The 27,125-nt window shown below is 39.2% G+C and overlaps 1 protein-coding gene across 3 annotated transcripts in view; it reads left to right on the forward strand.

Annotated features, from left to right (window-relative positions):
* Window positions 1–11,064, forward strand: part of NNT (nicotinamide nucleotide transhydrogenase) — a 95,934-nt gene extending 84,870 nt beyond the window's left edge. For all 3 annotated transcript variants that reach the window (XM_078445427.2, XM_078445429.2, XM_078445426.2), the window contains exons 20-22: window positions 5,272–5,390; window positions 6,635–6,750; window positions 8,698–11,064. In XM_078445427.2, the coding sequence (XP_078301553.1) occupies window positions 5,272–5,390; window positions 6,635–6,750; window positions 8,698–8,847 (385 nt within the window). In that variant the 3' untranslated portion in view covers window positions 8,848–11,064. The remainder of the gene's footprint in view (window positions 1–5,271; window positions 5,391–6,634; window positions 6,751–8,697) is intronic.
* The last annotated feature ends 16,061 nt before the right edge of the window (window positions 11,065–27,125 follow it).

Genomic DNA, 27,125 nt, shown 5'->3' on the forward strand with positions numbered 1-27,125 from the left:
GATTAGCTTTGTGATTGTTTACCCTTCACAACTAGCTCAACAGAAATAATGTCTTTATGCAGTCTGTAGCTAATTAAAAATTACAATAACAACAAATACATTTAGAGGTCTTTGATTTCTAATCTGGCCCAAGACATGTCAGTTAAAGCATAAAGATGATAGCTAGATGGATTAATTTAAAGATAAGCAAGGGCAGTATTAAAAACAAATTAATTACTATTGTTTTATTAAAAACAATAAAATTACTAGAATAAAGGAAGGATACAGAGTTGAAATCCAAAAGTAATTTACATACTGTATATATTGACTTATTCAGCTAAAATAGAAACCCTAGTTCCTGGAATTTTAGGACTAGAAAGGAAGTTTGTGGTAGGCTGAATAAAGGCCCTAAAGATGTCCACTTGTTTTTCTTTTTTTTATTGTTTTAAGTTTTTTAAAAAATGTTTATTTATTTTTGAGAGAGAGACAGAGAGAGAGAAAATATGAGTGGGGGAGGGGCAGGGAGAGAGGGGTACAGAGGATCTGAAGCAGGCTCCATGATGACAGCAGAGAGCCAGTTGTGGGACTTGAACTCACGAACTGTGAGATCATGACCTGAGCTGAAGTCAGACACTCAACGAACTGAGCCTCCCAGGCACCACCAAAGATATCCACTTTAATCCCCCAAACCTGTGAACATGTTGCTTCACATGGCAAAAGGGACTTTGTAGATTTAAGGCAAGGATTTTAAGATGGGGAGACTATCTTGGATTATTCACGTGGGCCCATGTGATCACTAGGGTTGTCATAAGAGAGAGAAGAGGGTCAGAGTCAGGGAAGGAGATGTTATAATGGAAGCAGAAGTCAGAGGGATGCAGTGATAAGCCAGGGAATGGGAACAGCCTCCAGAAGCTGGAAAAGGCTATATTCATTCATTCTTTCTTTCTTTCTTTCTTTCTTTCTTTCTTTCTTTCTTTCTTTCTTTCTTTCTTTTCTTTCTTTTCTTTCTTTCATTCTTTTCTTTTCTCTTTTCTTTCTTTCTTTCTCTTCCTTCCTTTCCTCCCCTCCCCTCCCCTCGCCTCCCCTAGGGGGCTCCACACCCAACTTGCAGCTCAAACTCATGACCCTGAGATCAAGATTACATGCTCTACTAACTGAGCCAACCAGCCACCCCTAAAGTACTATATTGTTACTAAAGTACTAAAATGATATTTATGTTCATATTTGAGTCTTAGTAAGTCTCAATAAGTCTGATTTATTGAGCATATACTTTGGTTCCTGGAGATTTTTTTTTTTCAAATGTTTTATGTTATTGCCACTATAAAAAAACACTAAAATCTTAAAGAAGTTACCTTAACCAGAGAGTCCACTTACCCCTGCAGAAGTGTTTTCTCTGAGGCAATTTGAAAACAGCTGCAGTGCTGAAGACAGCTTGCATTACCACATGAAGAGTGGGAGCCTAAATTGTCAGTATTTTGCCTTATTTCTTTTGTTTTCAGGAGTGATTGAAAACTTTGGTTTGATATAGACTATGACATTAAGATAGCAATGTCTAGTTTAAAAAGAAAGCAATTGGGGCACCTGGGTGACTTAGTTCAGTGTCTGACTCTTGAATTAGGCTCAGGTAGTGACTTCACGGGGTCATGTGGGACTCTGTGCTCCCCATTGGGCTCTGTGCTGACAGTGTGGAGCCTGTGTGGGAGTCTCTCTCCCTCTCTCTCTGCCCCTCCCCTGCCCATGCACTCCCTCCCTCTCCCTCTCCCTCTCTCTCTCAATAAATAGAGAAACATTTTTTGAACCTAAAAAGAAAGCAATCTTGTTTTTAGAGAACATTTAAAATTTTTTCTCAGGTGTTGAACTGTTACAGTCCCCAAAACGACAGGAGAATTTGTGGTGGAAGAACTTAAAACCCTATGAGGTGGTGAGCATGGTCTGGAGTGAACTAATGACTGGAGTGAAACAATGACTGCCCTTAATTTTATTTTCGCTAGAACAAAACTACAGCTAGCCCACTGAGGGGAAAGGTGATGAAGTAGTTGAAATACATGAGACATATTTTTCTTCTGAGACATATTTTTCTTCTGTGTCTGTTCATGCCGATATTTAATTTTTTTTTTTTTTTTTTTTTTCTATTTTATGGCTTGTAGCACTGTTGAAACTTTCTGGGCTCTCAATTATTCTCAAAGAACAGTGCGAATTGGATTTTTGGAACTCCTTTTTTTACCCATCCAAGCAGAGAATAATAAGTATTTCTCAAACCGTTTCTACACAGTTTTATATAGCCCTTGGCAGGATACGGGCTGATAGTAACAGCCGGTTACTACTCTGGGAAAACTGAGACAGCGAGAGTCCTTAAGTAACCTGCCTAGCAGCAACATAACTAGTAAAACCTGAGCTGTCAACTAAACAAAATACCTCTCAAATGTATATCTCCCTTATACTACTATAATGTATAGAGCTAAAAGTTCAGACTCTTGAGGCAGAAAGACCTGAGTTTGAATCCCAGCTGTAACTATTTACTAAAAAAGTTATACAAACTGCATAGCACATCAGGAAGAGCCAGCATTGGCCGTTGTGCCAGAATATATACCAGCAGCCCCCCTTACTACATTCTTGCTTCTTTCTGTTAGGTGTATGGGTAAAGCTCTGAAGCTCTGCTTATTTAACCAAGGACTGGATTTGAATCACTTGCTCTTATGTTCTAATTCTTTTTGTTTTATTTTAATTCTTTTATTTTAGAGAGAGAGAGAAAGAGTGAGTACAAGAGTTGGGGGTGAGTGGGGGTGGGGGGAGAGAGAGAGAGAATCTTCACCAGGTTCCACACTCAGCGTACAGCCTGATGCGGTGCTCGATCTCACGACCCTGGTGTCCTGATCTGAGCCAAAATCAAGAGTTGGGCACTCAACTGACTGAGCCATTCAGGCGCCCCAGTGTTCTAATTCTGGATGGAGAATTTTAAAGATGATTAGGGATAGAATGGAATAATATGTGAGAAATCATTTGTAAATGGTGTTACAATATAATAGCATGAAGTATTAAGTTATTTTAAATGAAGTTAATTTTTCCCACCATAAAAAGTGTACATTCTCCTCCTTTCAGCGACTGTGAAGCTGGGAAGATCCCGGCTGGGCCAAGGTCACTGATGTCACCGTCCTCCTAGCCCTTCGGGGTTTCCCCAAAGCCCCTTAATCACATGGTTTGATTCTCCCACAAAAGTGTACATTCTCATAGAAAAACGGGAAAATATATTTAAAAAAGAGGAGAAATAAAATGATTATCTGTTGTATAACTGCATAGGGGTAACTGTTTTGTTTCCTTTTAGCCTGGGGTTTCTGTTTTTTTAATAAACATAAATTATTATTTAGGGGCATTCGGTGATCTCCAAACGAAGATTAAAAATAAATTTGATAAAAGAGAGTACCTGTCACTTGATATCCCCCCCCCAACTACAAGATCCCCCAGTAATTCAGACTCTTCATTATCACTTTAATTTTTTTTTTTAAATGTTTATTTACTTTTGAAGGAGAGAGAGACAGAGTGTGAGTTGGGGGGTGGGGAGCAGAGAGAGAGGGAGACACAGAATCCGAAGCAGGGTCCAGGCTCTGAGCTGTCAGCACAGAGCCTGACGCGGGGCTCGAACCCACAAACCGCGAGATCATGACCTGAGCCGAAGTCGGACGCTCAACCGACTGAGCCACCCGGGCGCCCCTTCATTATCACTTTTAAAGATGTGGGAAAATCCCTTATCATCTATTTGGGCAATTAAATGGCCATTTTAAAGCTCTTTTCAGGTCTGTGTTTTTGGGAGGGGTCAATTCCTGTGCTGCTTTAATCTGTTCCCAGCAGGACCTCTATTAACAGTGGGGACACCTGACTTGGCAGCAGTTTCTGTGTCTTAAATGACATGATTTTTGTGTGAGCCAGCAGTGTATTGTGGCGGCCCTAAAAGCTAAGACCGACTTAGGCATCATTGTCAATGAAAGGTCTAAGGATGGGATTTTCTTGCTGTGCCTTATGCATCTAGATTGCATCCAGCATACTGTATTTACTTTGGGGGACTGAGATTTGAGCTGGATATTGCATTGTGGAAATGGGACTCAGAGAGCAGCGGATCTGTCAGCATTGAGTAATTGAAAGAATTGGGGATGTTTTGCTTAGTGAGCATCGTAGGATAGCTCAGAGGAATCCACATATGAAAGAGGGAATAAACTCATTATGGCTCCAGAGCAAAACTACAGACCTTGGAAAGCAATGAGATAGGGGTTCCCTTCGGTTGAATATGAATATGTGTGTGTGTGTGTGTGTGTGTGTGTGTGTGTGTGTGTGTGTGTGTTATATAATTTTTGAGATTATCTAGTAATGGAATAGACCTTAGGAAGGAGTAAGTTTCTGGTTACTGAAAGTGTTTAAACTGAAGTCGGATAGATCCCTGCCAAGAACTACTATCAAATGCATTTCTTCGCTGGATTCATTCACTCATTCACTCACTCACTCACTCACTTTATATTGAGCCCTTCCTGTGTGTCAAGCACTGTGCCCAGTGCTGAGGAGACAGAGATCAATACTGTGGGCAAGGGGCTGGATTAAATGACTCCAAAGATCCCATTATGGTTGTGGTTGAAAGAAATTGCTGGATGCTTCAGTTTCTTTTGCCTTAATAAAAGTGTGGAGCTCTGATTTGTGTATCACTCTGTCTTTGAAACACTCCAGCATGTTGCTATCACATTTCTTCTGGGATGCAGAGTAATGCTTCATATCGTTTTCTGAAAGATTGTAGGCTGTTAACTCCTGTCCATGACACTGTTTTATTTCTCCAGCTTTGAACATAGAGGTTAAAGTTGAATGTGAAGTCAGCTTTTGATGGAATAATGTTGATTTTTCATGGCAAGTGTTTAATTCCAGGCTGACTTACATAAGTTTTTAAAGATTCAAGATTTATCAGAAAGTATCATGAGAGAACATAATGCTTATTAAATGTAAGGTGATCTTATTTATTAATGTTGTTGGAAATTCTTTGTACTTAAAACATATGGAAGAGTCAGGTTCTAAGGTTACACTTATTTTTTGAGAGGAGTTATCATTTGTGTATACTGAGATATTAAACCTCCAACTTCAATATTTGTAGATTGATCATATATCTGGACTAGTTCTAGTCCCGCCTGTAGAGATCAGATAGTACCAGGAAAAGCAGAGGTGCCAAGAACAAAGTGTGCAGATTTGGAGGTGATGTTGGGGTCTCTGTACATTTTGGCCCATCAAGTAAGGCCAGCTGTTCATTTGTTTCATGTCTAGGTTTGGAATTCACCCAGTTGCAGGCCGGATGCCTGGTCAGCTTAATGTGCTGCTGGCTGAGGCTGGGGTGCCATATGATATTGTGCTGGAAATGGACGAGATCAACCATGATTTCCCAGGTAAGTGGCAGAGGCGATGCTGAAGTCTAAATATTCTTAGTCTGAATAAAGCAACGCCTGTCTTAGGACGTAAATTGTGGGATTTCTGAACACCCACTAGTCCAATGAAGAGTAACCTACCCCTAGTAGGTGTGCAGTTGAAATGAAAGCAGTGAAAGACGGTACTGAATAAGGCACAACAGATTTGTGAGTAACATGGGTACTTTTGTGCCTTTGAGGGGTGGTGAAAATCTTGAGAGATAGTGGAGCTCATTGCAGAGGGACTCGGAAGAGATCTGGCTTTGGGATCTAGGTCACAATTCTCACTTGTTTGCACTAGATCCCAGCCTCAGGTTTCTCATTTATAAAATTGCTTCTGTTGCTAATTTAATGTATAATGCTAGCCAGTGTCTGAGATTTTCCTGGCTTCTAATTGTACTGATTCATAATCAATAAAGTAGTTTTCTATTTTCTTTTAAAGTACTAGGATTTCAGTAGATAAGGTGCTGTACTTTATGGCTGTCATTGGGTAGATGTTGAATGTTAATGACATTTGGCCCAAGATCATGTTTGTTAAAGTTAAACCAGTTCCCCCTGGCAAGTGTCCACTGTAAACTTAAAAAATACTGTTTATTAGAGAAAAATAATGAAGTTATATGTGTATCTACATTCACATGGCATTTTTGGCAAAGTTCTAAGGTAATTTATATTATAGTCCTTAAAGAGGGAGTTTGGACCATTTTAATTTTATGCCCCCTTTGAGATTTCATTTTTGCAAAATTTTGTGTGAAACCTGCCAGTTCCAGGAATTATGGGCACAGCTTTAATACAGTACAGACTCTTAGACCATTTTCTTTGAGACATCAAATAGCATCATATGTGGTCATTTTAAAAGTTGAAAATGGAATGCCAGTCTTCTAAAAAATAATATAACCAACAAGATCATTTTGAGATAATAAAAAAAACCGCAAAGTTAGATTAGGTAGATGCATCTGGGGGGAGGGAAAGCACAATAATGTAAGCTCCAGTCAGCATGCTCAGGTTCACATGCAGGACCTACTGCTTTTAGCTGTGTGGCATTGGCTAAGTTACCGACCCTCTCTGATAAAGCTCTTTCTACAGTGCCTGGCACAAGTGTGCATCCTATAAATGTTGGCTTTTGTTACTATTGTTACAAAGTGCAGATCACTATAATTTGCCTGAAAAAAAATGAAAGTAGCCTATTTGAGACTTATATTTTCTCTTTTTTTTCCTTTATTACGTAGACACCGATCTGGTCCTTGTAATTGGAGCTAATGACACTGTTAATTCAGCAGCTCAGGAAGACCCCAACTCTATTATTGCAGGCATGCCAGTCCTCGAGGTCTGGAAATCAAAGCAGGTAAAGTTTCAGACTTGTGTTTCATTCTCATAGTCAAATGTCTCTTCAGACATGCGCACAGAGCCATCCTGGTTCACTCGGCGAGGAGCGCTGATGCCTTTTAAAAGCCGCGGGAGCTTGAGTGGGTGTAGGGCCTAGCTCTCTATATCCAGCTTCTGTCTGTTCGGTGGCCAATAGAGAACCCGAGTGAATGCCCTGGTCACCATTAGAACCAAACGATATTATGTGGATGGATTAACAAAATCTGTAGCCACAGCTGAAAAAAGAGCTGTGAGCTTTTGGAATGAGTCTGGCTGACTTCCAGATAGAGTCCAGTGAAGCAGATGGCTTCCCTCTGGGACAGTGAGTCATATCATTGCCTTCATATACGAAGATGAGCATGTTTTTTCATTTAATTTTTTTAAAGGGAATTTGTTGTTGTTATGGGGTGTCTGGAAGAAAGGTGATTTAGAAATCCAAACTATAACGTGGCATAAGGAAGCAAGGCCTGCTCGCGCACATCACCTCTGTGGAGGCTCACCGCTGGGTCATAGAGACTCAAAGGCTTATACCTTTCCCCTGCCTCATTCGAGGGACATGTCTTTACTACCCTTAGGTCAGATCTGCATTTTAACAGTCATAATTATGTAATTATGTAAGTACATTTCCCTTTAATTTTGTTTCTCTTCATTGAAAATATGGGAGTGTGATACGCACTTACTCATGTGTAGATAAAAAATTACTGCATTCGTCATCAAATTGGAGAATTTGAAGAAGACTATACTAAGGCTGAGTGAAGTGTGAATAAATTTAGACTGCTTTCATTTTTGGATAAACTACCTAGACAACCACAGAAAGGCTTTTTATTTTCCTGAGAACTGACGTGCTATTTAACAGGATAGCACCATCTATAATCCATGTAGGTGTCAATGACTATACTACATCAATATTAGAGACAGGTTTGCTTCTTCCATTTTGCTTTGTAGGACTGTAATATTAGTTATTACCTCTGTCATGTGATGGGCTAGATTGCTCTTTGGGCTTTTGTCTTGGCACCTTCTTTTTCTTTTTAATGTTTATTTATTTATTTTGAGAAAGAGAGAGTGCGAGTGAGCCAGGGTGGGGCAGAGAGAGAGAGAACACCAAGCAGGCTCTGTACTGTCAGCACGGAGCCCAACCTGGTGCTTGAACCCACCACTGTGAGATCATGATCTGAGCGGAAGTCAAGATTCAGACACTTTACTGACTGAGCCACCCAGGCGCGCCTGGAACCTTCTGATGTACTTTAAAGTGGTGGAATAGGAATCATGCCATTTTCCCATTAGAAGCTTACGCACTAAGTTTGGTCTCTTTAACACATTAGAGAAAGATGCTTATTTTTCTGAGTAGAAAATGTTACAGGGTCTTTATAGAGAAAAGCTCTGAGAAGAAAATCACTTGTAATCTTATGTTTCATAGATAAACTATTTATTGTTAACAAGATTTTTCTCTCTTGGATGTGAGTATGGGCACATTTAAAAAATTAAAGTTAATACAATGTGTGCCTGCATTAAAAAAACAACTCCTTGGGGCGCCTGGGTGGCGCAGTCGGTTAAGCGTCCGACTTCAGCCAGGTCACGATCTCGCGGTCCGTGAGTTCGAGCCCCGCGTCGGGCTCTGGGCTGATGGCCCGGAGCCTGGAGCCTGTTTCCAATTCTGTGTCTCCCTCTCTCTCTGCCCCTCCCCCGTTCATGCTGTGTCTCTCTCTGTCCCAAAAATAAATAAAAAACGTTGAAAAAAAAAAAAAAAAACAAAAACAAAAAAAAAAAAAAAAACAACTCCTTGTGCATTTTAGAAAACTGTGTACTCAGGAGTTAGTAGTGGTGATGCTTCATTTAAAGCTAGGGCAGGGCAGTGTGGGCATACCTATCACATCCCAGCCCAGTCTGTTAAATACACTCATTTTGTCCCTTAATCTTTGCTCCTTAGGTCATCGTTATGAAGAGGTCACTGGGTGTTGGCTATGCTGCAGTGGACAATCCAATCTTCTACAAACCCAACACGGCCATGCTTCTAGGTGATGCCAAGAAGACATGTGATGCGCTGCAGGCAAAAGTGAGAGAATCCTACCAGAAGTAAATTTTCAAGACCAAGCTGTTGTCCGACAAAGCCACCTCTTCTGTTGTGGGAACAGGCAAATAAAGTATCACTCTATACAGCTGATAGACATCTGTAGCAAAGCTCTTGGAAGAGAAGGAAGACTGAAGAATGCAAAGCAAACAGGGATATTTTTCAAGATCCCTTGATTTTTTTTTAAAAGACTGAAAATTCTGAATGTCTTTCTGTGCATATTTTTTGTGTTATGAATTCCAAAAGTATTTTATAAAAGGAGAAAGAACAGCCTCATTTTAGATGTAATCCATTTGGATTTTTTTATTCTTCCTCAATGGTCAACAATATTTTAAGAGATTAAGTTTTTAGGATCTTAGGACTTACATACATGGATCTGAACACTCTGACCTTGTAAACATTACAGGTACCTTCGTTTATGTTTTTTCAACAAAGATTACTAATTTGAGACTTGTGTCAACTCCTGAGCTATCCTCTTACCATTTAACCATGATCTGAATTAACCATATCAAATTGGCTTCAACTTTTCAAACTGTACTACCAATTCTAGATTTCAGGGATGTATTTTCTCACTTCTATTTTAATACCTTAAGGGACTAGGTAATCTTTCAGAGATGCTGGAAACAATGACATCATTTGCTTTGTATGTTTCATCAGGACACCAGTGAAACATATAATTTGAAATCAGTATTGTATTCTTAAGAATCCCATTTCCAATCAGAGGTGTTTTTAATTTCAATCAATTTATAAAGTGTATTACTGTATTAAGTGCACTTGAATGGAATTCAGCTATTTGACTAATAAATTGAGTTCATCATGTTTGCGTAGAGATGTAGCAATGGTCTCTGGTGACAAAAGGCTCAAGTGAATAGTTTTGCTGGTTACTACCATCCGGGGAAGACTTGCCACTGGGAAATCGATGAAATTACTCGCTCTCTTAATTGTTGGCAAGAATTTTTTTTTCCAAATCAGAATGTGTTTTGAGGTCTTATGTAATTGATGACATTTGAGAAAAATGGTGGCCCTTTTTTTTATTAGCTACCTCTTTGTTTATCTAAACATCGGTAAAGACCATGTCTTTTTGCAGTAAAAGTGTAGATTTTCTTTGTGACTTTGCTACTGTGCCAAAAGCTGTATATAGGTGAATGAATGAGTGAATACTTGGAATATCTGTCTCTCTCTGTAACTAATTTGGTACTAAGTTTCTTGAAATAATTATAAGCACATATAAACTATCTCTAAACCAGAAAAAGAATTAACTGTTGTGAAATTTTTTACTGTAATGCTCATGTTTACTCAGTTTATAACTCACAATATCTATTGGTTTGGTAATCAACTTCTGTTTTGCTGTGCTTGAGATTAAGATCTGTTTGTGTGTGTTTGTGTGGGTGTGTACATGTGTTTTAAAGCAGGAAAGGCTCCTTTTTAATTTTTAAGTAATAAATGCAACTTGCTAATGGATCTCAGGTCATTAGTAACCTCAAGTCTGAATTACATCATGAAAGTTCTACTAGGAAAACAATAAATCGTATCTTTATGCCCTTTTCCTTTTCCCAAAGTACTTGTGGGTATATCTGGAAAGCAGCAACTTGGATTTTTTTTTTTTAATGAGATAATTCCTGGATTCAGCTTAAACTAAAAATAATGATACTTGGATTTATTTATTTTTGTTATTGTAGTAAATCTTTTTCTATATTTTCAGAATTTAGGACCTCATTCTTTGCTGCTGACTAATCCTTTGTCATCTAGTTGTATTACTTGAGTTAAAAACTATGCTTCAGTTGGTTTTATTTTACTTTATTGCTTAGGATATTTAAATGATTTTTTGGATACAAAATTTCTTAAATTAATACTCCCAAAGGTTGGTGACCTTGGATTATTTATGGTGAAGTCTAAAATCAACAGAAATAATTTTCATCCATCCTATTTTATTCTTTTTTTTCTAAGGCATACAACTGGAAGATATGACTTATTTTTTATTCTTGTATTGTTACACTATGTATAGATATTCAACTGGAAATAATTTTTTTAAAAGTCCATTGTACCCCACAGTGTGTTACCAAAAAAAAAGAATTACGCATAGGCAGTGAAGTGCTAATGTTGATGTGTCTTTTAGGCCTTTTTGACCATCCGTTATTTTCTCGTTTGTCTTAAATTGGAAGTTTGTGTTTAAATTACTCATCTAAGTAAAGAATATATGTAAGTAAATGGATAAATTTTAATACATTATATGTATGTTTCTGTCTAACTCTGGACAGTTTTTCAGCATATAAATCTTTTTATCATTCTCTCTGTATTTTTTTTCTAGGGATTGGAATAGGATGGAGAGAGAGGACTAATCTTTTTCTGCAGTGGGCGTTCAGGCCTTGATGGAGTCAGGGAATAACAGTTAGGTATTTTGTAATGAATCTGGATAGTGGGCCTTGGCCTTTCTGATTCTATCCAAGTCATGGCCCTAACTTTTAGATTTTGCTGTTTTCTCATCCAACACAAATATGGGATATATTATCTGTCAGTCAGGTTTAGGGTTTAGTTCAATTTATCCTATCCCAAAGCCTTATTATGTATAATTAATAACTCATAACCCATGTGTTCATCTGACTTAGAGGCAAATTTTCAAGTCCCTTAAGGCATACGTCTTGTGAATTAAAGCATTTTAGTACTGGAAAGTTGGACAGCTCATTTGTATAGCTAGGGGAGAATAGTTCAAATATCTAATTTATAGCTCCTGCCAGTTTTGAGAGTCTTTGCCAACAAATATTGGGTCGGAATGGTAAGAGGAGAAAAACAAACAACCAAAATTCTACACGTCAGTGGCAGCAACTTGCATGTTCCAGCTGCTCCTTAGATTCCCAAAGGAAAGATAAATTAGTGTAATTAACAAGGAGGAAAAAAACACTTTTAAGTGAGACTTTTTTTTTTTTTTTTTTTTTTTTTAATTTGAGAGAGAGGACAGGAGCAGGGAGAGGGGCAGAGGGAGAGAACTTGAGAATCTTAAGCAGGCTCCATGCTCAGCATGGAGTCTGAAGTGGGGCTCCATCTCATGACTCTGGGACCATGACCTGAGCTGAAATTAAGAGTTGGACACTCAACCGACTGAACCACCCACACGCCCCTAAAGTGAAACTTTTAAAGTGTTAGTTAAGTAAAGCAGTAGAAATGGTAACATTTGAATTTTGAAGCACTCAAGATGGCTGTTCTTTTTTTTTAAATGTTTATTTTGAGAGCGAGAGAGAGAGAGAGAGAGAGAGGGAGAGAGGAAGAATGTGAGCAGGGGACGGGCAGAGAGAGAGAGAGAGAGAACCCTAAGTAGGCTCCCTGCTGTCAGCGCAGAGCCTGATGTGGGGCTTCATCCCACAAATCGCGAGATCATGACCTGCCAAAATCAAGAGCCAGACGCTTAACCATCTGAGCCACCCAATACCCCAAGATTGCTGTTTTTAAACTTATCTCTTAGAAGTTACATATTGGGCTAAGGAATTGAACTGTTCACTATTTAAGTGGTTATATAGACATTTAGCATGGTATATACTGTAATTCTGGAGGGAAATCTTTTGGATAAAGTGGGTATAATGAGATAATGAGACAGTAATTAGATAATGAGAGACAGTAATTGAGATAACTAGACAGTAATTAGAATGAGACAGTAGATAGTCTTGTGCAAAAGGAAGGAGATAATGAGACAGCAATTAGAATGTTGACTATTTCAAACTCTTGACTTACGATGGTTAAGATAGTGGGAGGAAAAGATAGGGTCTTGGTAGATAATTTATTTGGGGGAGGAGTGGAAAATTATATTGAATAGGTAGAGAACATCTAGTTTATGATTATGAAGAACTTTAAAGGCTTGGACTCTAAATAGTGGGGAGATATTACATCTCTGTCGAGTTGATTGTGAAAGCATATGACTACCTCATTCTACGTAAAATATTTGTACTTCATATTCTTGTCAAAGATCACAACTTTAAACTCTGCTTTCCAATTCTTTTAAAAAGCCTATTTCTGAAGTATAATACTAATGAAAAAGTAGTCTAAAAGTTAGAGAGTCCAGTTTGCCCCTGGATATTTCAAATTTCACCCGTAGACCAAAACAGCCCTCAGAGATCCTTCCCCCAACAATGGAGAGACATGAAAAAGGAAGTGAGAACTCAGGGCAAGGGATTGCAGGTGTTCCTGTTTCCTCTACCATAAAGAGAGAATAGGAAGATCCAAGAACCTTCTCCTTCTCCTTCCTTTTGCACTTGGGAAGATGAAAAACACAGCAGCAATGTGATTTGATGTAGGGCACAGTCAAAACACACGGAAATGGACCATTCAGAAATTGAAATAAGGCCACTTTTTTTTTTTAATCCCCCCCATCCACCTACGTTGTTTCTGGCTTACTCTAGGAAAAGCAAAACTTGGAAACTTCTCTAGTAATGTGTAGAACTGGAGTTAGCCAGTGAACTTTTATCTAAATGAGCTCTTTTCTGGACCTGATTTTCCAAAAGCCAGTGAGTTGCTATCAGCCAGCCTTCCCTTTGCCCCTTCTTTCTCCCATTTGGGGAATGCACTTTCCACAAGAGTACAGGGCTTACACTAATATGGCAGGGTCTGTGCCTGGTTAATTCTATCCAGACCTTGTGATTCTAGTTCTCTGCTACACATACATAAACACTGGTTTGAACTGAAATGTCACATTTAAACGTCTATAGAGAAATAGGATAAAGTGTGACTGACTAACCACCTTGTGTTATGTCAGTAGGGAGATAGCTTCTTCCCCAGATGGATGAAACAGAATGTCATGGCTTTATTTGTAATCTTTTTTTCCTTTAATGTTTATTCATTTTTGAGAGACAGAGATTGAGCATAAGTGGGGTAGGGGCAGAGGGAGAGGGAGACACAGAATCTGAAGCAGGCTCCAGGCTCTGAGGTGTCAGCACAGAGCCTGACCGGGGGCTTGAACTCACGAACTGTGAGATTGTGACCTGAGAGGAAGTCTGACACTTAAACAACTAGGCCACCTGAGTGCCCCACATGGCTTTATTTTTGAATGTTTTGTCACTACTCTCTGAGTTTACTGGAACAGTTTGCTTCAGAAATCACTCCCTCTAGAAAAGTGCCTTTAAAACTTTCAGGCTTCTACTGATTCATGGAAAATTTTGTTCTTGCAAATTATAGCCAGCTCTGTGGTTTTGTCCCATTGGGGTATGTATGAGCATGGAAGCTTGGACAGGACATACTTTAGGTCCACACCCTTGTGTCTGATTGGGGATCACTGCTTCATTATGTTGGGTATAATTATAGTAACTTGGAAACATGGTCACATAAAGATTAGAATCATGGTTGTAAATGAGACCAATAGAGCATTCGAAGACTATAATAGGAAATCTTATGAAAATCTTAACTCTATATGTAAGAACTTTAGAGTACTTGTACTGGATTTGGTCCTTGCTGTAATGCATCTCACCCAGAATACGGTCTGTGTAAGCACCAATGGTTGGATTTTAATGATGAACACAGGACAAGTAGTTGGATGATGGCATTGCCAGGAAAAGGGTTACTGTTTTCTCTAATGAAAACATTCATTCACTTTTGGTCATGCATACATTCCTGGAATGTTTCACCTTTTGCTAAATTAAATATAAAGGCATTTTATTAATAAGTATATTAGTATGCAGCTTGGATGGAGGGAGGGGAGTGCATTTTTGTGTGTGTCCCACATGGATTTATGTTTAGGACTCATTATCTGGAAGCTTATCTTAACTTTTTTTTTTTAATTCCAGATAGACAGACTTTGTCCCCTTATTCAATTTAGTATCTCAGCTGGTAATAGTAACAGTAGCTACTAGTTAACGAGTACTCATTTTGTGCTAGGCAACATCCTGTCCACATCCTGTGGGTTTTCAGTGCCTTCTACAATAGAAAATGGCAACCTAGATCTGACGAGGTTCCACTTAACTGGGTCCACTTAACCACTCTGTTGATGTTTCTTAAACAAAAATAGCTAAAGGAAAGATGGCACTCAAGAAAGGGAGGAACCATATCTTTCTAAACTGTTTAAGTATATTTTTAAAAAACCCAATTGAGATTTCAGCAAGAAGATACCAACCACTGACAAAATGATATGAAGAAATGTGAACCTTGTAGAAGAAACAAGCGACAGCTGTTTTTACATGACAAAAGTTGCTGGTTATCCAGTAGTGATTTGTCCTACTCTTTCTCCCAACAGCTGCTGCCATTTGCCGCATACACAAAAGTTTAAGTCCTGGGGTTGCTTCTTACTTAGGAGAAGAATGAAGGAGACTTTGGAGCAGATTTTCCAAAATGCTTTCTATGTTATGCTTTCCAGAATCATACCTACTGCACTTCCATGCCTACTTGGACCTCCAACAACTGCCCACCTGACAACCAGTCTGGCCAAAGCTTTTTGCTATGAATTTTCATCTCCCAGGGCACAAACTCAGACGTCCCAAAATATGACTTTATTTTCTATAACTGAACTGACTTCCATTTTATTTTAATTTCTTATTTCTTATTTTATTTTATTTTTTTTAACTTCAGCATAATTTACTAAAAAGTGCTCTCGGCACGAGTTGTTGGTTGTGGGGTTTTTGTTTTGTTTTGTTTTGTTTTCCTTTTTATTTGTTTATTTTAAAATTTACATCCAAGTTAGTTAGCATGTAGTGCAACAATGAATTCAGGAGTAAATTCCTTAATGCCCCTTACCCATTTAGCCCATCGCCCCACAACCCTCCAGCAACCCTCTGTTTGTTCTCTATATTTAAGAGTCTCATGTTTTGCCACCCTCCTGTTTTTATATTATTTTTTGCTTCCCTTTACTTATGTTCATCTGTTTTGTATCTTAAATTCCTCATATAAGTGAAGTCATATGATCTTTGTCTTTCTGACTAATTTTGCTTAGCATTATACCTTCCAGGTCCATCCACATAGTTGCAAATGGCAAGATTTCATTCTTTTTGATTGCCAAGTAATACCCCATTGTGTATATATACTATGTCTTCTTTATCCATTCATCCATCAATGGACATTTGGGCTTTTTCCGTACTTTGGCTATTGTTGATAGTCCTGCTATAAACATTGGGGTGCATGTGCCCCTTCGAAACAGCACACCTGTATCCCTTGGATAGATACCTAGTAGTGCAATTGCTGGGTCGTAGGGTAGTTCTATTTTTAATTTTTTGAGGAACCCCCGTACTGTTTTCCAGAGTGGCTGTACCAGTTTGCATTCTCACCAGCAGTGCAAAAGAGATCCTCTTTCTCCACATTCTCACCAACATCTGTTGTTGCCTGAGTTGTTAATGTAAGCCATTCTGACAGGTGTGAGGTGGTATCTCATCGTGGTTTTGATTTGTATTTCTCTGATGCTGAGTGCGGTTAAGCAGTCAGTTGGCCATCTGGCTGTCTTCCTTGGAAAAGTGTCTATTCATGTCTTTTGCCCGTTTCTTCACTGGATTATTTGTTTTTTGGGTGTGGAGTTTGGTAAGTTCTTTATAGACTTTGGATACTACCCCTTTATCTGATATGTCATTTGCAAATATCTTCTTCCATTCTGTCAGTTGCCTTTTAGTTTTGCTGATTGTTTCCTTTGCTGTGCAGAAACTTTTTATTTTGATGAGGTCCCAATAGTTCATTTTTGCTTTTATTTCCCTTGCCTCTGGAGATGTGTTGGGTAAGAGTTGCTGCGGCCAAGATCAAAGAGGTTTTTGCCTGCTTTCTCCTTGAGGATTTTGATGGCTTACTGTCTTATGTTTATTTATTTATTTTTAATTTTTTTAACGTTTATTTATTATTGAGAGACAGAGCATGAGCATGGGAGGGGCAGAGAGAGGAAGAGACACAGAATCTGAAGGAGGCTCCAGGCTCTGAGCTGTTAACACAGAGCCCGACGTGGGGCTCAAACTCACAAACCCAGTGAGATGATGACCTGAGCCAAAGTCAGATGCTTAACCGACTGAGCCACCCAGGTGCCCCTTACTGTCTTATGTTTAGGTCTTTCATCCATTTTGAGTTTATTTTTGTGTATGGTGTAAGAAAGTGGTCCAGGTTCTTTTTTCTGCATGTCGCTGTCCATTTTTCCCAGTACCACTTGCTGAAGAGACTGTCTTTATTCCATTGGACATTCTTTCCTGCTTTGTCAAAGATTAGTTGGCCATACATTTGTGGGTCCAATTCTGGGTTCTCTATTTTGTTTTATCGATCTGAGTGTCTGTTCTTGTGCCAGTACCATACTGTCATGATGATTATAGCTTTGTAATACAGCTTGAAGTCTGGGATTGTGATGCCTCCAGCTTTGGTTTTCTTTTTCAAGATTGCTTTGGCTATTCGGGGGTCTCTTCAGGTTCCATACAAATTTTAGGATTGTGTGTGCTAGCTCTGTGAAGAATGCTGGTGTTATTTGGATAGGGGTTGCATTGAATATGTAGATTGCTTTGGGTAGTATCGACATTTTAACAATATTTGTTCTTCCTATCCAGGAACATGGAATCTTTTTCCATTTTTTTGTTTCTTCAGTTTCTTTCATAAGCTCTCTATAGTTTTCAATGTATAGATTTCTCACCTCTTTGGTTAGATTTATTCCTAGGTATTTTATGGTGCAACTGTAAATGGGATTGATTCCTTGATTTCTCTTTCTGTCACTTCATTATTGGTGTATAGGAATGCAACCAATTTCTGTGCATTGATTTTATATCCTGCCAGTTTGCTGAATTCATGGATCAGTTCTAGTAGTTTTTTGGTGGGATCTTTTGGGTTTTCCATATAGAGTATCATGTCATCTGTGAAGAGTGAAAGTTTCACCTCCTCTTAGCCGATTTTGATGCCTTTTATTCCTTTGTGTTGTATGATTGCTGAGGTTAAGACTTCCAATACTATGTTGAATATTGGAACATAGAGTGGACATCCCTGTCTTGTTCTTGACCTTAGGGGGAAAGCTCTCAGTTTTTCCCCATTGAGGGTGATATTAGAGGTGGGTCTTTCATATATGGCTTTTATGATCTTGAGGAATGATCCTTCTATCCCTACTTTCTTTAGGGTTTCTATCAAGAAAGGTGGCTGTATTTTGTCAGATGTTTTCTCTGCATCTATTGAGAGGATCATGTACTTCTTGTCCTTTCTTTTATTGATGTGATGTATCAGATTGATTGTTTTGTGGATATTGAACCAGCCTTGCATCCCAGGTATAAATCCCACATGGTCGCAGTGAATAATTTTTTTAATGTATTGTTAGATCTGGTTGGCTAATATGTTAAGGATTTTTGCATCCATGTTCATCAGGAAAATTGTCCCATAGTTCTCCTTTTTTAGTGGGGTCTTTGGTTTTGCAATCAAGGTAATGCTGGCTTCATAGAAAGGGTTTGGAAGTTTTTCTTCCATTTCTATTTTTTGGAACAGCTTCAAGAGAATAGATGTTAACTCTTCCTTAAATGTTTGGTAGAATTCCCCTGGAAAGCCATCTGACCCTGGACTCTTGTTTTTTGGGAGATTGTTGATTACTAATTCGATTTCCTTACTGGTTATGGGTCTGTTGAAATTTCCTATTTCTTCCTGTTTCAGGAATTTGTCCATTTCTTTCAGATTGCCCATTTTATTGGCATATAATTGCTTATAATCTCTTGTTATTGTTCTTACTTCTGCTGTGTTGGTTGTGATCTTTCCTCTTTCATTCTTGATTTTATTTATTTGGGTCCTTTCCTTTTTCTTTTTGATCAAACTGGCTAGTGGTTTATCAATTTTGTTAATTCTTTCAAAGAACCAGCTTCTGGTTTCATTGATCTGTTCTGTTTTGTTTTTTGTTTTGTTGTTGTTGTTGTTTTGATAACATTGATTTCTGCTCTAATGTTTATTATTTCCTGTCTTCTGCTGGCTTTGGGTTTTATTTGCTGTTCTTTTTCCAGCTCCTTAAGGTCTAAGTTTAGGTTGTGTATCTGAGACCTTTCTTCCTTCTTTAGGAAGGCCTAGATTGCTATATACTTCCCTCTTATGACTGCCTTTGCTATGTGCCAGAGGTTTGGGGCTGTGGTATTATCATTTTCATTGACTTCCATGTACTTTTTAATGTCCTCTTTAACTTTTTGGTTAGCCCATCCATCTTTAGTAGGATGGTCTTTAGTCTCCAAGTATTTATTATCTTTCCACATTTTTTCTTGCGGTTGATTTAGAATTTCATAGCGTTGTGATCTGAAAATATGCACAGTATGATCTCGATCTTTTTGTACTTGTTGAGGGCTGATTTGTGTCCCTGTATGTGATCTATTCTGGAGAATGTTCTAGTGCACTTGAGAAGAATGTGTATTCTACTGTGTTAGGATGAAATGTTCTGAATATATCTGTTAAGTCCATCTGGCACAGTGTGTCATTCAAGGCCATTCCTTCCTTTTTGATTTTCTGTTTAGATGATCTGTCCATTGTTGTAAGTGTGGTTTTGAAGTTCCCTACTATTATGGTTTTATTGTCAATGAGTTTCTTTATGTTTGTGATTAATGATTTATATATTTGGGTGTTACCATGTTTGGAGCATAAATGTGTATAATTGTTATATCTTCTTGGTGGATAGACCCCTTAATTATGATATAATGCCCTTCTTCATCTCTTGTTACAGTCTTTACATTAAAGTCTAGATTGTCTGATATTATTATGGCTACTCTAGCTTTCTTTTGGCCACCATTAGCATGATAGATTGTTCTCCATCCCCTTCCTTTCAATCTGAAGGTGTCTTTAGGTCTAAAGTGGGTCTCTTGTAAACAGCATATAGATGGATCTTGTTTTCTTTTCCATTCTGTTACTCTATATCTTTTGATTGGAGCACTTAGTCCGTTGACATTTAGAGTGGGTACTGAATGATGTGAATATATTGCCATTATGTTGCCTGTAGATTTGGAGTTTCTGGTTGGTGTTCTCTGGTCCTTTCTAGTCTTTGTTGCTTTTGGTCTTTTAAAATACGTTTTATTTATTTTATTTTATTTTTGTTGTCTTTTCTCCCCTCAGAGAGTTCTCCTTAAAATTTCTTGCTGGGCTGGTTTAGTGGTCAAGAACTCCTTTAATTTTTGTTTGTCTGGGAAACTTTTTATCTCTCCTTCTATTTTGAATGACAGCCTTGCTTGGTAAAGAATTTTTGGCTACATATTTTTCTGATTCAGCACATTGAATATATCCTGCCACTTCTTTCTGGCCTGCCAAGTTTCTGTGGATAGGTCTGCTGTGAATCTGAGCTGTCTTTCCTTGTCAGTTAAGGAGTTTTTTCCCTTGTTGCTTTCATAATTCTTTCCTTGTCTGAGTATTTTGGAATTTGACTATGATATACCTTGTTGGTGGTCAGTTTTTGTTGAATCTAATTGGAGTCCTCTGTGCTTCCTGGATTTTGATGTCTGTGTCTTTCCCCAGGTAGGAAAGTTTTCCGCTATGATTTGCTCACATAAAACTTATACCCGTTTTTCTCTCTCTTCATTTTCTGGGGCCCCTATGATTCTGATGTTATTCCTTTTCAATGAGTCACTGAGTTCTCTAATTCTTTTTTTTTTTTTTTAATTTTTTTTTTAACGTTTATTTATTTTTGAGACAGAGAGAGACAGAGCATGAACGGGGGAGGGGCAGAGAGAGAGGGAGACACAGAATGGGAAGCAGGCTCCAGGCTCTGAGCCATCAGCCCAGAGCCCGACACGGGGCTCGAACTCGCGGACCGCGAGATTGTGACCTGAGCTGAAGTCGGACGCTTAACCGACTGAGCCACCCAGGCGCCCCGCGAGTTCTCTAATTCTTAAATCATGCTCTTTTGCCTTAGTCTCCCTCTTTTTTTCTGCTTCATTGTTCTCCATAAGTTTGTCCTCTTTATCTCTGATTTGCTGCTCTGCCTCTTCCATCCTTGCTGCCATGACATCCATTTGAGATTGCAGCTCAGTTATAGCATTTTTTATTTCATCCTGACTAGCTTTGACTTCTTTTATCTCTGCAGAAAGGATTTCTAACCTATTTTCAATGCGAGTATTCTTATTATCGTGATTCTAAATTTTGGTTTAGGCATCTTGCTGTATCTGTGGTGATTAATGCCCTGGCTGTAATTTCTTCCTGTTCTTTCTTTTGGGGTGAATTCCTTCATTTCATCATTTTGAAGGAAGAAAAGGAATTAGTAAAGTAAAAAAAAGAAAAATTAAAAAATTAAAAACAACACAAAAAAATAAAATAAAGGATGCTAGATCCTAGGTGTGTTTTGGTCTGGTTGTTGAAAGGAGCTTGATAGATTAGAGAAAAAAGGGAAAGATAAGAAAAGAGAAAAAAGGAAAACGTTTGAAAATTTGAAAACATGAATATAATATAATAGAATAAAATGAAATGATGGAAGTGAAATGAATTTTAAAAATTTACAAAATAAAAAATAGAGTGGGAAAAATTAAAAATATTTTAAATAAAAATGGAAAATAAATATAATTTTTTTCTCTTTCTGTATTCAAGAATAAGAAAAGAAAAAAAATCGAATAGATGGACCTGTGAACAGACTGAAATATGATTGAAATTATATCGATTTCTCCTAGAAGTCAAACTACGAAGCACGTTATAGTCAGTAAACTAAGCAGATGGAATGACTTGTGGTGTTCCTAAAGTGCACAGTTGGCCCAATTGGATGGGGCTTAGTGTAATGGCTCCATTCTCCACTAGATGGCACTGCTTAGCTTGCTGGGGGTGGATTGTTGTGGCGCTTATAGGTATGTATGCACATGCATGGGAGGGGTGAAAATAGTGTCACCCAGCTACCCAATCCCTAGTACCAGAACTCTATGCTTTCCCAGACAGACCATCAAGCACCCCACCTTTGTCTCTGGCTTATGTCCACTCCTTGCTTTTACACTGTAAACAAGCCATCAGGCTGCCTGGCGACATCTCCCTCCTGAGTTTTATCTCAGATGCAGCTGTGTTTCCCAACCCTTCGCTTCTGAAGATTGGGGCTTTGGCCTGTTCTGACCCTCTGGGTGAGGGTCTCACCAAGCAATTGCCTGGTGCCAGCTATCCCCAGGGATGTTCAGGAGACTGCACTGCTGCCGATTCCCTGAGACTGGGTGGGTGCCAGCCCACCCCAGACAAATTTCACGTGGTCATGTAGCAGCAGCATCCAGGGATCATGGAAAAATCACAACACTCATCTGTCACCAGGCTTCCCACTTAACGTCCTTGTTCCAGTATCAGTGAGTGTGGTTGTTTGCCAGGGTCTGCTGGGACCTTTGCCTGTGGGATGGCTGCACAGCCTCTACCAGATGTCCTCCCAGCAGGGGAACTGCCTCTAGTGTGTGACCCGAGGACCCCTCAGACCTTGCTCTCTGTTCCTAAGGATTCGCCCTTCCCACCAGAGCACCACCAGGTATTGAGCTGTGGCATTTCAGACTCTATGCTTCCCTGTTTATGGAGTCTTAATGGAATTTAAACCCTCTCCTTTCTCCTTTCTCCCTTTTTTGTTCAGTCTCTCGCGTATTCTTTCTTTTCTCTCCAGATGCTTTCGAGTGGGGGTATGCTATCTGCACTCTACCCGCCCCCCCACCATGTCCATCCTCTCTCCACAAGCAAAAACAGCTCTTGCCCCCCCCCCCCATGGCTTCTCTCTCCCTCAGTTCATCTCTCCACACCATGTACCTCCTGAGTTCTGTGTTTCAGGTTGTATAGATTGTTGTGTTGATCCTCAAATCAGTTTTCTAGGTGTGCAAGATGGTTTAGTGTTGATCTGGCTTCATTTCAGGGAGGAGAGACGCAAAAAACAATTTCCATGCTGTTCCACCATCTTGGCCCATCCTGTTTATTTTTTTTAAGAGAGAGAGAGAGACAGACAGACAGGAAGAGCACAAGCAGGGGAGGGGCAGAGAGAGAGGGAGACACAGAGTCAGAGGAAGGCTCAGAGCCTGACATGGGGCTTGAACTCACTAATCGTGAGATCATGACCTGAGCCAAAGTAGCATGCTTAACCAACTGAGCCACCCAGGTGCCCCCTGAATTCCTTTATTAAACTCCCATTTTCCTTGATGATGGAAACTTGACCTTAATTCAGGGTGTTTCTGTCTCCTTCTACTCCTGGGGGCACATCTTCCTTCAGAGGCAAAGTGGGGTGGAGAGCAAGGTGAGTTACAATGACGTTTGAATGGAGTGGGTTGGGTCCTTGGTCTTCATCCATCCAGTCTGGCATCCTCTGAAGTGTTATTCCTCCTACCCAGTCTTGGTTACTAATATCTTTACACATTGACATTCTGTAATTTCCTCTTTGGTCTAAATGAAATAAAAGAGGTTATAAGAATGTTTAAAGCAATATGGAATGGGAGGGAAGAAATACACAAGCGTGGATGATATGATCATCTCAACATATTTTGGCAACTTTCTCCTACTATGATTTATATTTGGGGTGCAACTTGTAGCCTTTGAATGAGGAAAGAATATTAATTTTATTTTCACAAAGAAAGTAGTAGGTGCTCTATTTAAGTACTTTAAAATGAATTGATTCAAATACTTCAAGCAAAGAAATTCTGAGGAGCCATTTAATTATTCTCACGAGACTAACTGAATGTGAACTTCAGAGACCTTATTTTTAAAAATTTAGACATTGAGTTGTTTGGAGGAAGGTTTTTCATATGTTCCTCTGCCCCATGGGGAATTTAAAGTGCTCTATCATCTAATCTCTTATTTTATGAGCAGTACTTTGGTACTAAATCTATAGCTAAAAGTTGAACCACTCATTCACAGTTGGAGCACATCTGAAACAAAGATAGGTCAAAAATAGCTCTGTGATAATTATCATCTTTTTGAAGAACACAGGTTAGCATTTATAACCCATCTAATTCTTTTGTACTGATGAAATATATTTTTAAAAAAATAACGATTTCTGTGTATGTTATTAATTGTAATTTTCACTGGGGAAATTGGAGCACAAAACATCACAATGTTCCCCTAATTACACTGTGGCAGATGGAACAAGAACTGTATCTTCTGCCAATTGACTGTGTTTTTTTTCTTAAATTACAAGTGCATGGTCATTTCAATAAATGTCATGTTTCCTATTTTATGCATAAGCTTTCTGCTCCTCTGGAATATTTTCTTGCCCCCCACGGAAATAAAGGAAATTGAGCAAAATGGAACAAAGAAGATAACAAATACATTCAAAAGTGCCATTATTTAATATTTTCATGCCACCACTTGAGAATGAAATTAGACTGCAAGGTACAACATGGGCAATTGGGCAGACCTTTGCATAATAGGTGTTCCCATTGTACAAGAATCTGGGGGATTAGAGCGTTTATCCAGGTGGAATAGAGGGTGAGAGGAAGTGAATTGGCCACTGCTCAGCCTGGGGGAGATGAGGTGGAAAAGCCTCTGAGAAGAGAGACCAAGGGAGCATTTACAAGATAGGTGAAACCCAAATTTTGCTAGTTCTTTTAGATTCCAAGTGGAGGGAGCGGATGTCAAAGGAAGGAAGAATCAGAGATCATCGGCATGAGATTTTTAGAAGGGATGTGGAGTAAGGAGTTGGAATTCAAACTGGAAGAAACCACAAAAAGAGTTAATGGTATGGGGCACCTGTGTGGCTCAGTCGGTTAAGCATCTGACTTCAGCTCAGGTCCCGATCTCACAGTCCGTGGGTTCTAGCCCCACATCAGGCTCTGTGATGATAATTCAGAGCCTGGAGGCTGCTTCAGATTCTGTGTCTCCCTCTCTCTCTGCCCGTCCCCCACTCTCTCTCTCTCTCTCAAAAATGAATAAACGTTAAGAAAAAACAGTTAATGGTAGCACTAATGACATTTTCTGTTACAAGGTGATATTAGAAATTGCTTATGCTTGAAATGTTTTTATTTCTGTTCCTTCCACCATTGATTTGGTTGGGTTTCCTATCTATAAAATATATGATCAAGGGGCGATGACAAGCCTATTATTTATTGTGTGCCATGTGCTGTGCCAATTAGCAGAAGCATGTAGCATGGTCCCTTGCAGTGAAGTATGGGATGCATAGAAGAATGATAAAATTATAATTTGGTGGAATTGCAAAAATTAAATGATTTGCAAGTTATGGAGGTAGCTCATAGAAGAGAATGATTGTTGCCTGGGTTTGAGTAGGGAATTCTGGGTAGCTTTTGCAGAGAAGTGTTCTAGAAGATAAATAAGAGATGGTTAGGTACATAAGGAAGGAACAGCATTTTAAAGTTTATTTATTTTGAGAGAGACAGAGACAGTGCAAGTCGGGGGTGGGGTGGAGAGAGACAGAGATAGAGAATCCTAAGCAGGCTCCGTGTTGCCAGCCCAGAGCTGGATGTGGGGCTCGAACTCACAAAACTTTGAGATCATGACCTGAGCCAAAACCAAGAGTTAGATGCTTAACCGACTGAGCCACCCAGGAGCCCCAGAACAAGTATTTTAAATGGAGGATATAGCATGTGAAAATTCACTGAATCAAGACATTTCAAAGGAAGTAATTCTCTTCAAATATTTAACATAATACAGATTTTAATTCATAGTTATTAATGTTTTAAATAAAACTCTTGTGCTAGAGAACTGTCATTTTCCCGGTCATTTTGGGGGGAATTATTATTATTATTTTTTATTTTTCTACTGCCAATAGACATTTGCCAATTTTGGTACTGACTAATGTCTCTTTCCCCATGCTGCTCTCAAAAAAAACCCCAAAAAATAAAAAAAAACACATTGCTTGTATTTTTCACAATCTGTTCCTTACTCCATCTTTGTCAGAGCACCAGTGAAGGAGGAACTCGATTCTTTGCATTAGAGAAGGCTCAAGTTACCAAGAAATGATTGAGTCAGTTGCAACTGGGCAGTGGTAATTCAGTAGTACTAATACTAGGAGCTTTTCCCAAGGTCTTGGGCTTTCTTTGCCTTCTGGGTGGATCTCAGAAGATGAGTCTATCAGGCAAGAAGCAAGCCTGTTTCTGATGGGTGGCGGCCACAATTAATGTGGTTTTGTGTCAATTTAGCTAATCTGGAAGTGCAGTGCCTAGAATTTCCTTCCTTGTCTGATTCTAGGTTAGTCCCAAGAGAAATTTTGTGAGATTCGGAAGATGAGGCCAGGCAACGGCCGTATCACTACAAAGGCTTGTTTGGCTGGGTACTACTGCGGCATTGCGTGACTGCTGCTCCAGGTCCGCTTGTTGACCTTGCACACTAGCTGGGACCCCAGCTTCTCTCACTCCTTTTGGATCCCTTTCTTCAGCTTCTCAATTTTCTGGGCAAAGCCCATGTATGTGGTCTTGGCCAAGCGCACTGGCTTCTGCAGGTCACTCGTGTTAGGTGTGAGGCAGACAAGGGTTCAAGTTTGTCCTCACTCTCCCCCACTTCACGTTGGCTGTCAACTCTGCTCACTGAGAGTCACTTCAGGCCTGTGGCCAGAAACAGAGCCAATGGCATCCACAATTGTGTAAAGTTGCATTCGTAGTAAGTCTCTTCTTTCCTGCGGTGGTTCTGCTTCCCTGATTGAAACTTCACTGGTACAGTTCCCTCACCACATGTCATGATGCTCATATAACTAATTTGTAATTATTAATTGTGTTAAGGAATTTGAATGGCATATGTAATTGAAATTACAGGTGATCAAAGGTCTCATTTAATAATTTCAATGATTTTGGGGCGCCTGGGTGGCTCAGTCGGTTAAGCCTCAGACTTCGGCTCAGGTCATGATCTCGTGGTTTACAGGTTCGAGCCCCACGTCGGGCTCTGTGCTGACAGCTTGGAGCCTGGGGCCTGCTTCAGATTCTGTGTCTCCCTCTCTCTCTGCCCCTCCCCCCTCACGCTCTGTTTCTCTCTCCTTCAAAAATAAACATCAAAAAATAAATATATAATTTCAACCATTTCTCCTAATAAATATTAAAATTAGATGACTCACATTTCACCACCTTTACAAATGGATTGAATGATGAATTCAGTTAATGATTTTTTCATCTAAATTAATGCTCTTTCCAGCCTAAATGTCCATCAACTGATGAATGGATAAAGAAATTGTGGTTTATATACACAATGGAATACTACGTGGCAATGAGAAAAAATGAAATATGGCCTTTTGTAGCAACATGGATGGAACTGGAGAGTGTGATGCTAAGTGAAATAAGCCATACAGAGAAAGACAGATACCATATGGTTTCACTCTTATGTGGATCCTGAGAAACATAACAGAAACCCATAGGGGAGGGGAAGGAAAAAAAAAAAAAAAAAAGAGGTTAGAGTGGGAGAGAGCCAAAGCATAACAGACTGTTAAAAACTGAGAACAAACTGAGGGTTGATGGGGGGTGGGAGGGAGGGCAGGGTGGGAGGGAGGGCAG

The sequence above is a fragment of the Panthera onca genome, chromosome A1, assembly GCF_046562875.1.
Source record: "Panthera onca isolate mPanOnc1 chromosome A1, mPanOnc1 haplotype 2, whole genome shotgun sequence".
NCBI classification, from domain to species: Eukaryota; Metazoa; Chordata; class Mammalia; order Carnivora; family Felidae; genus Panthera; species Panthera onca.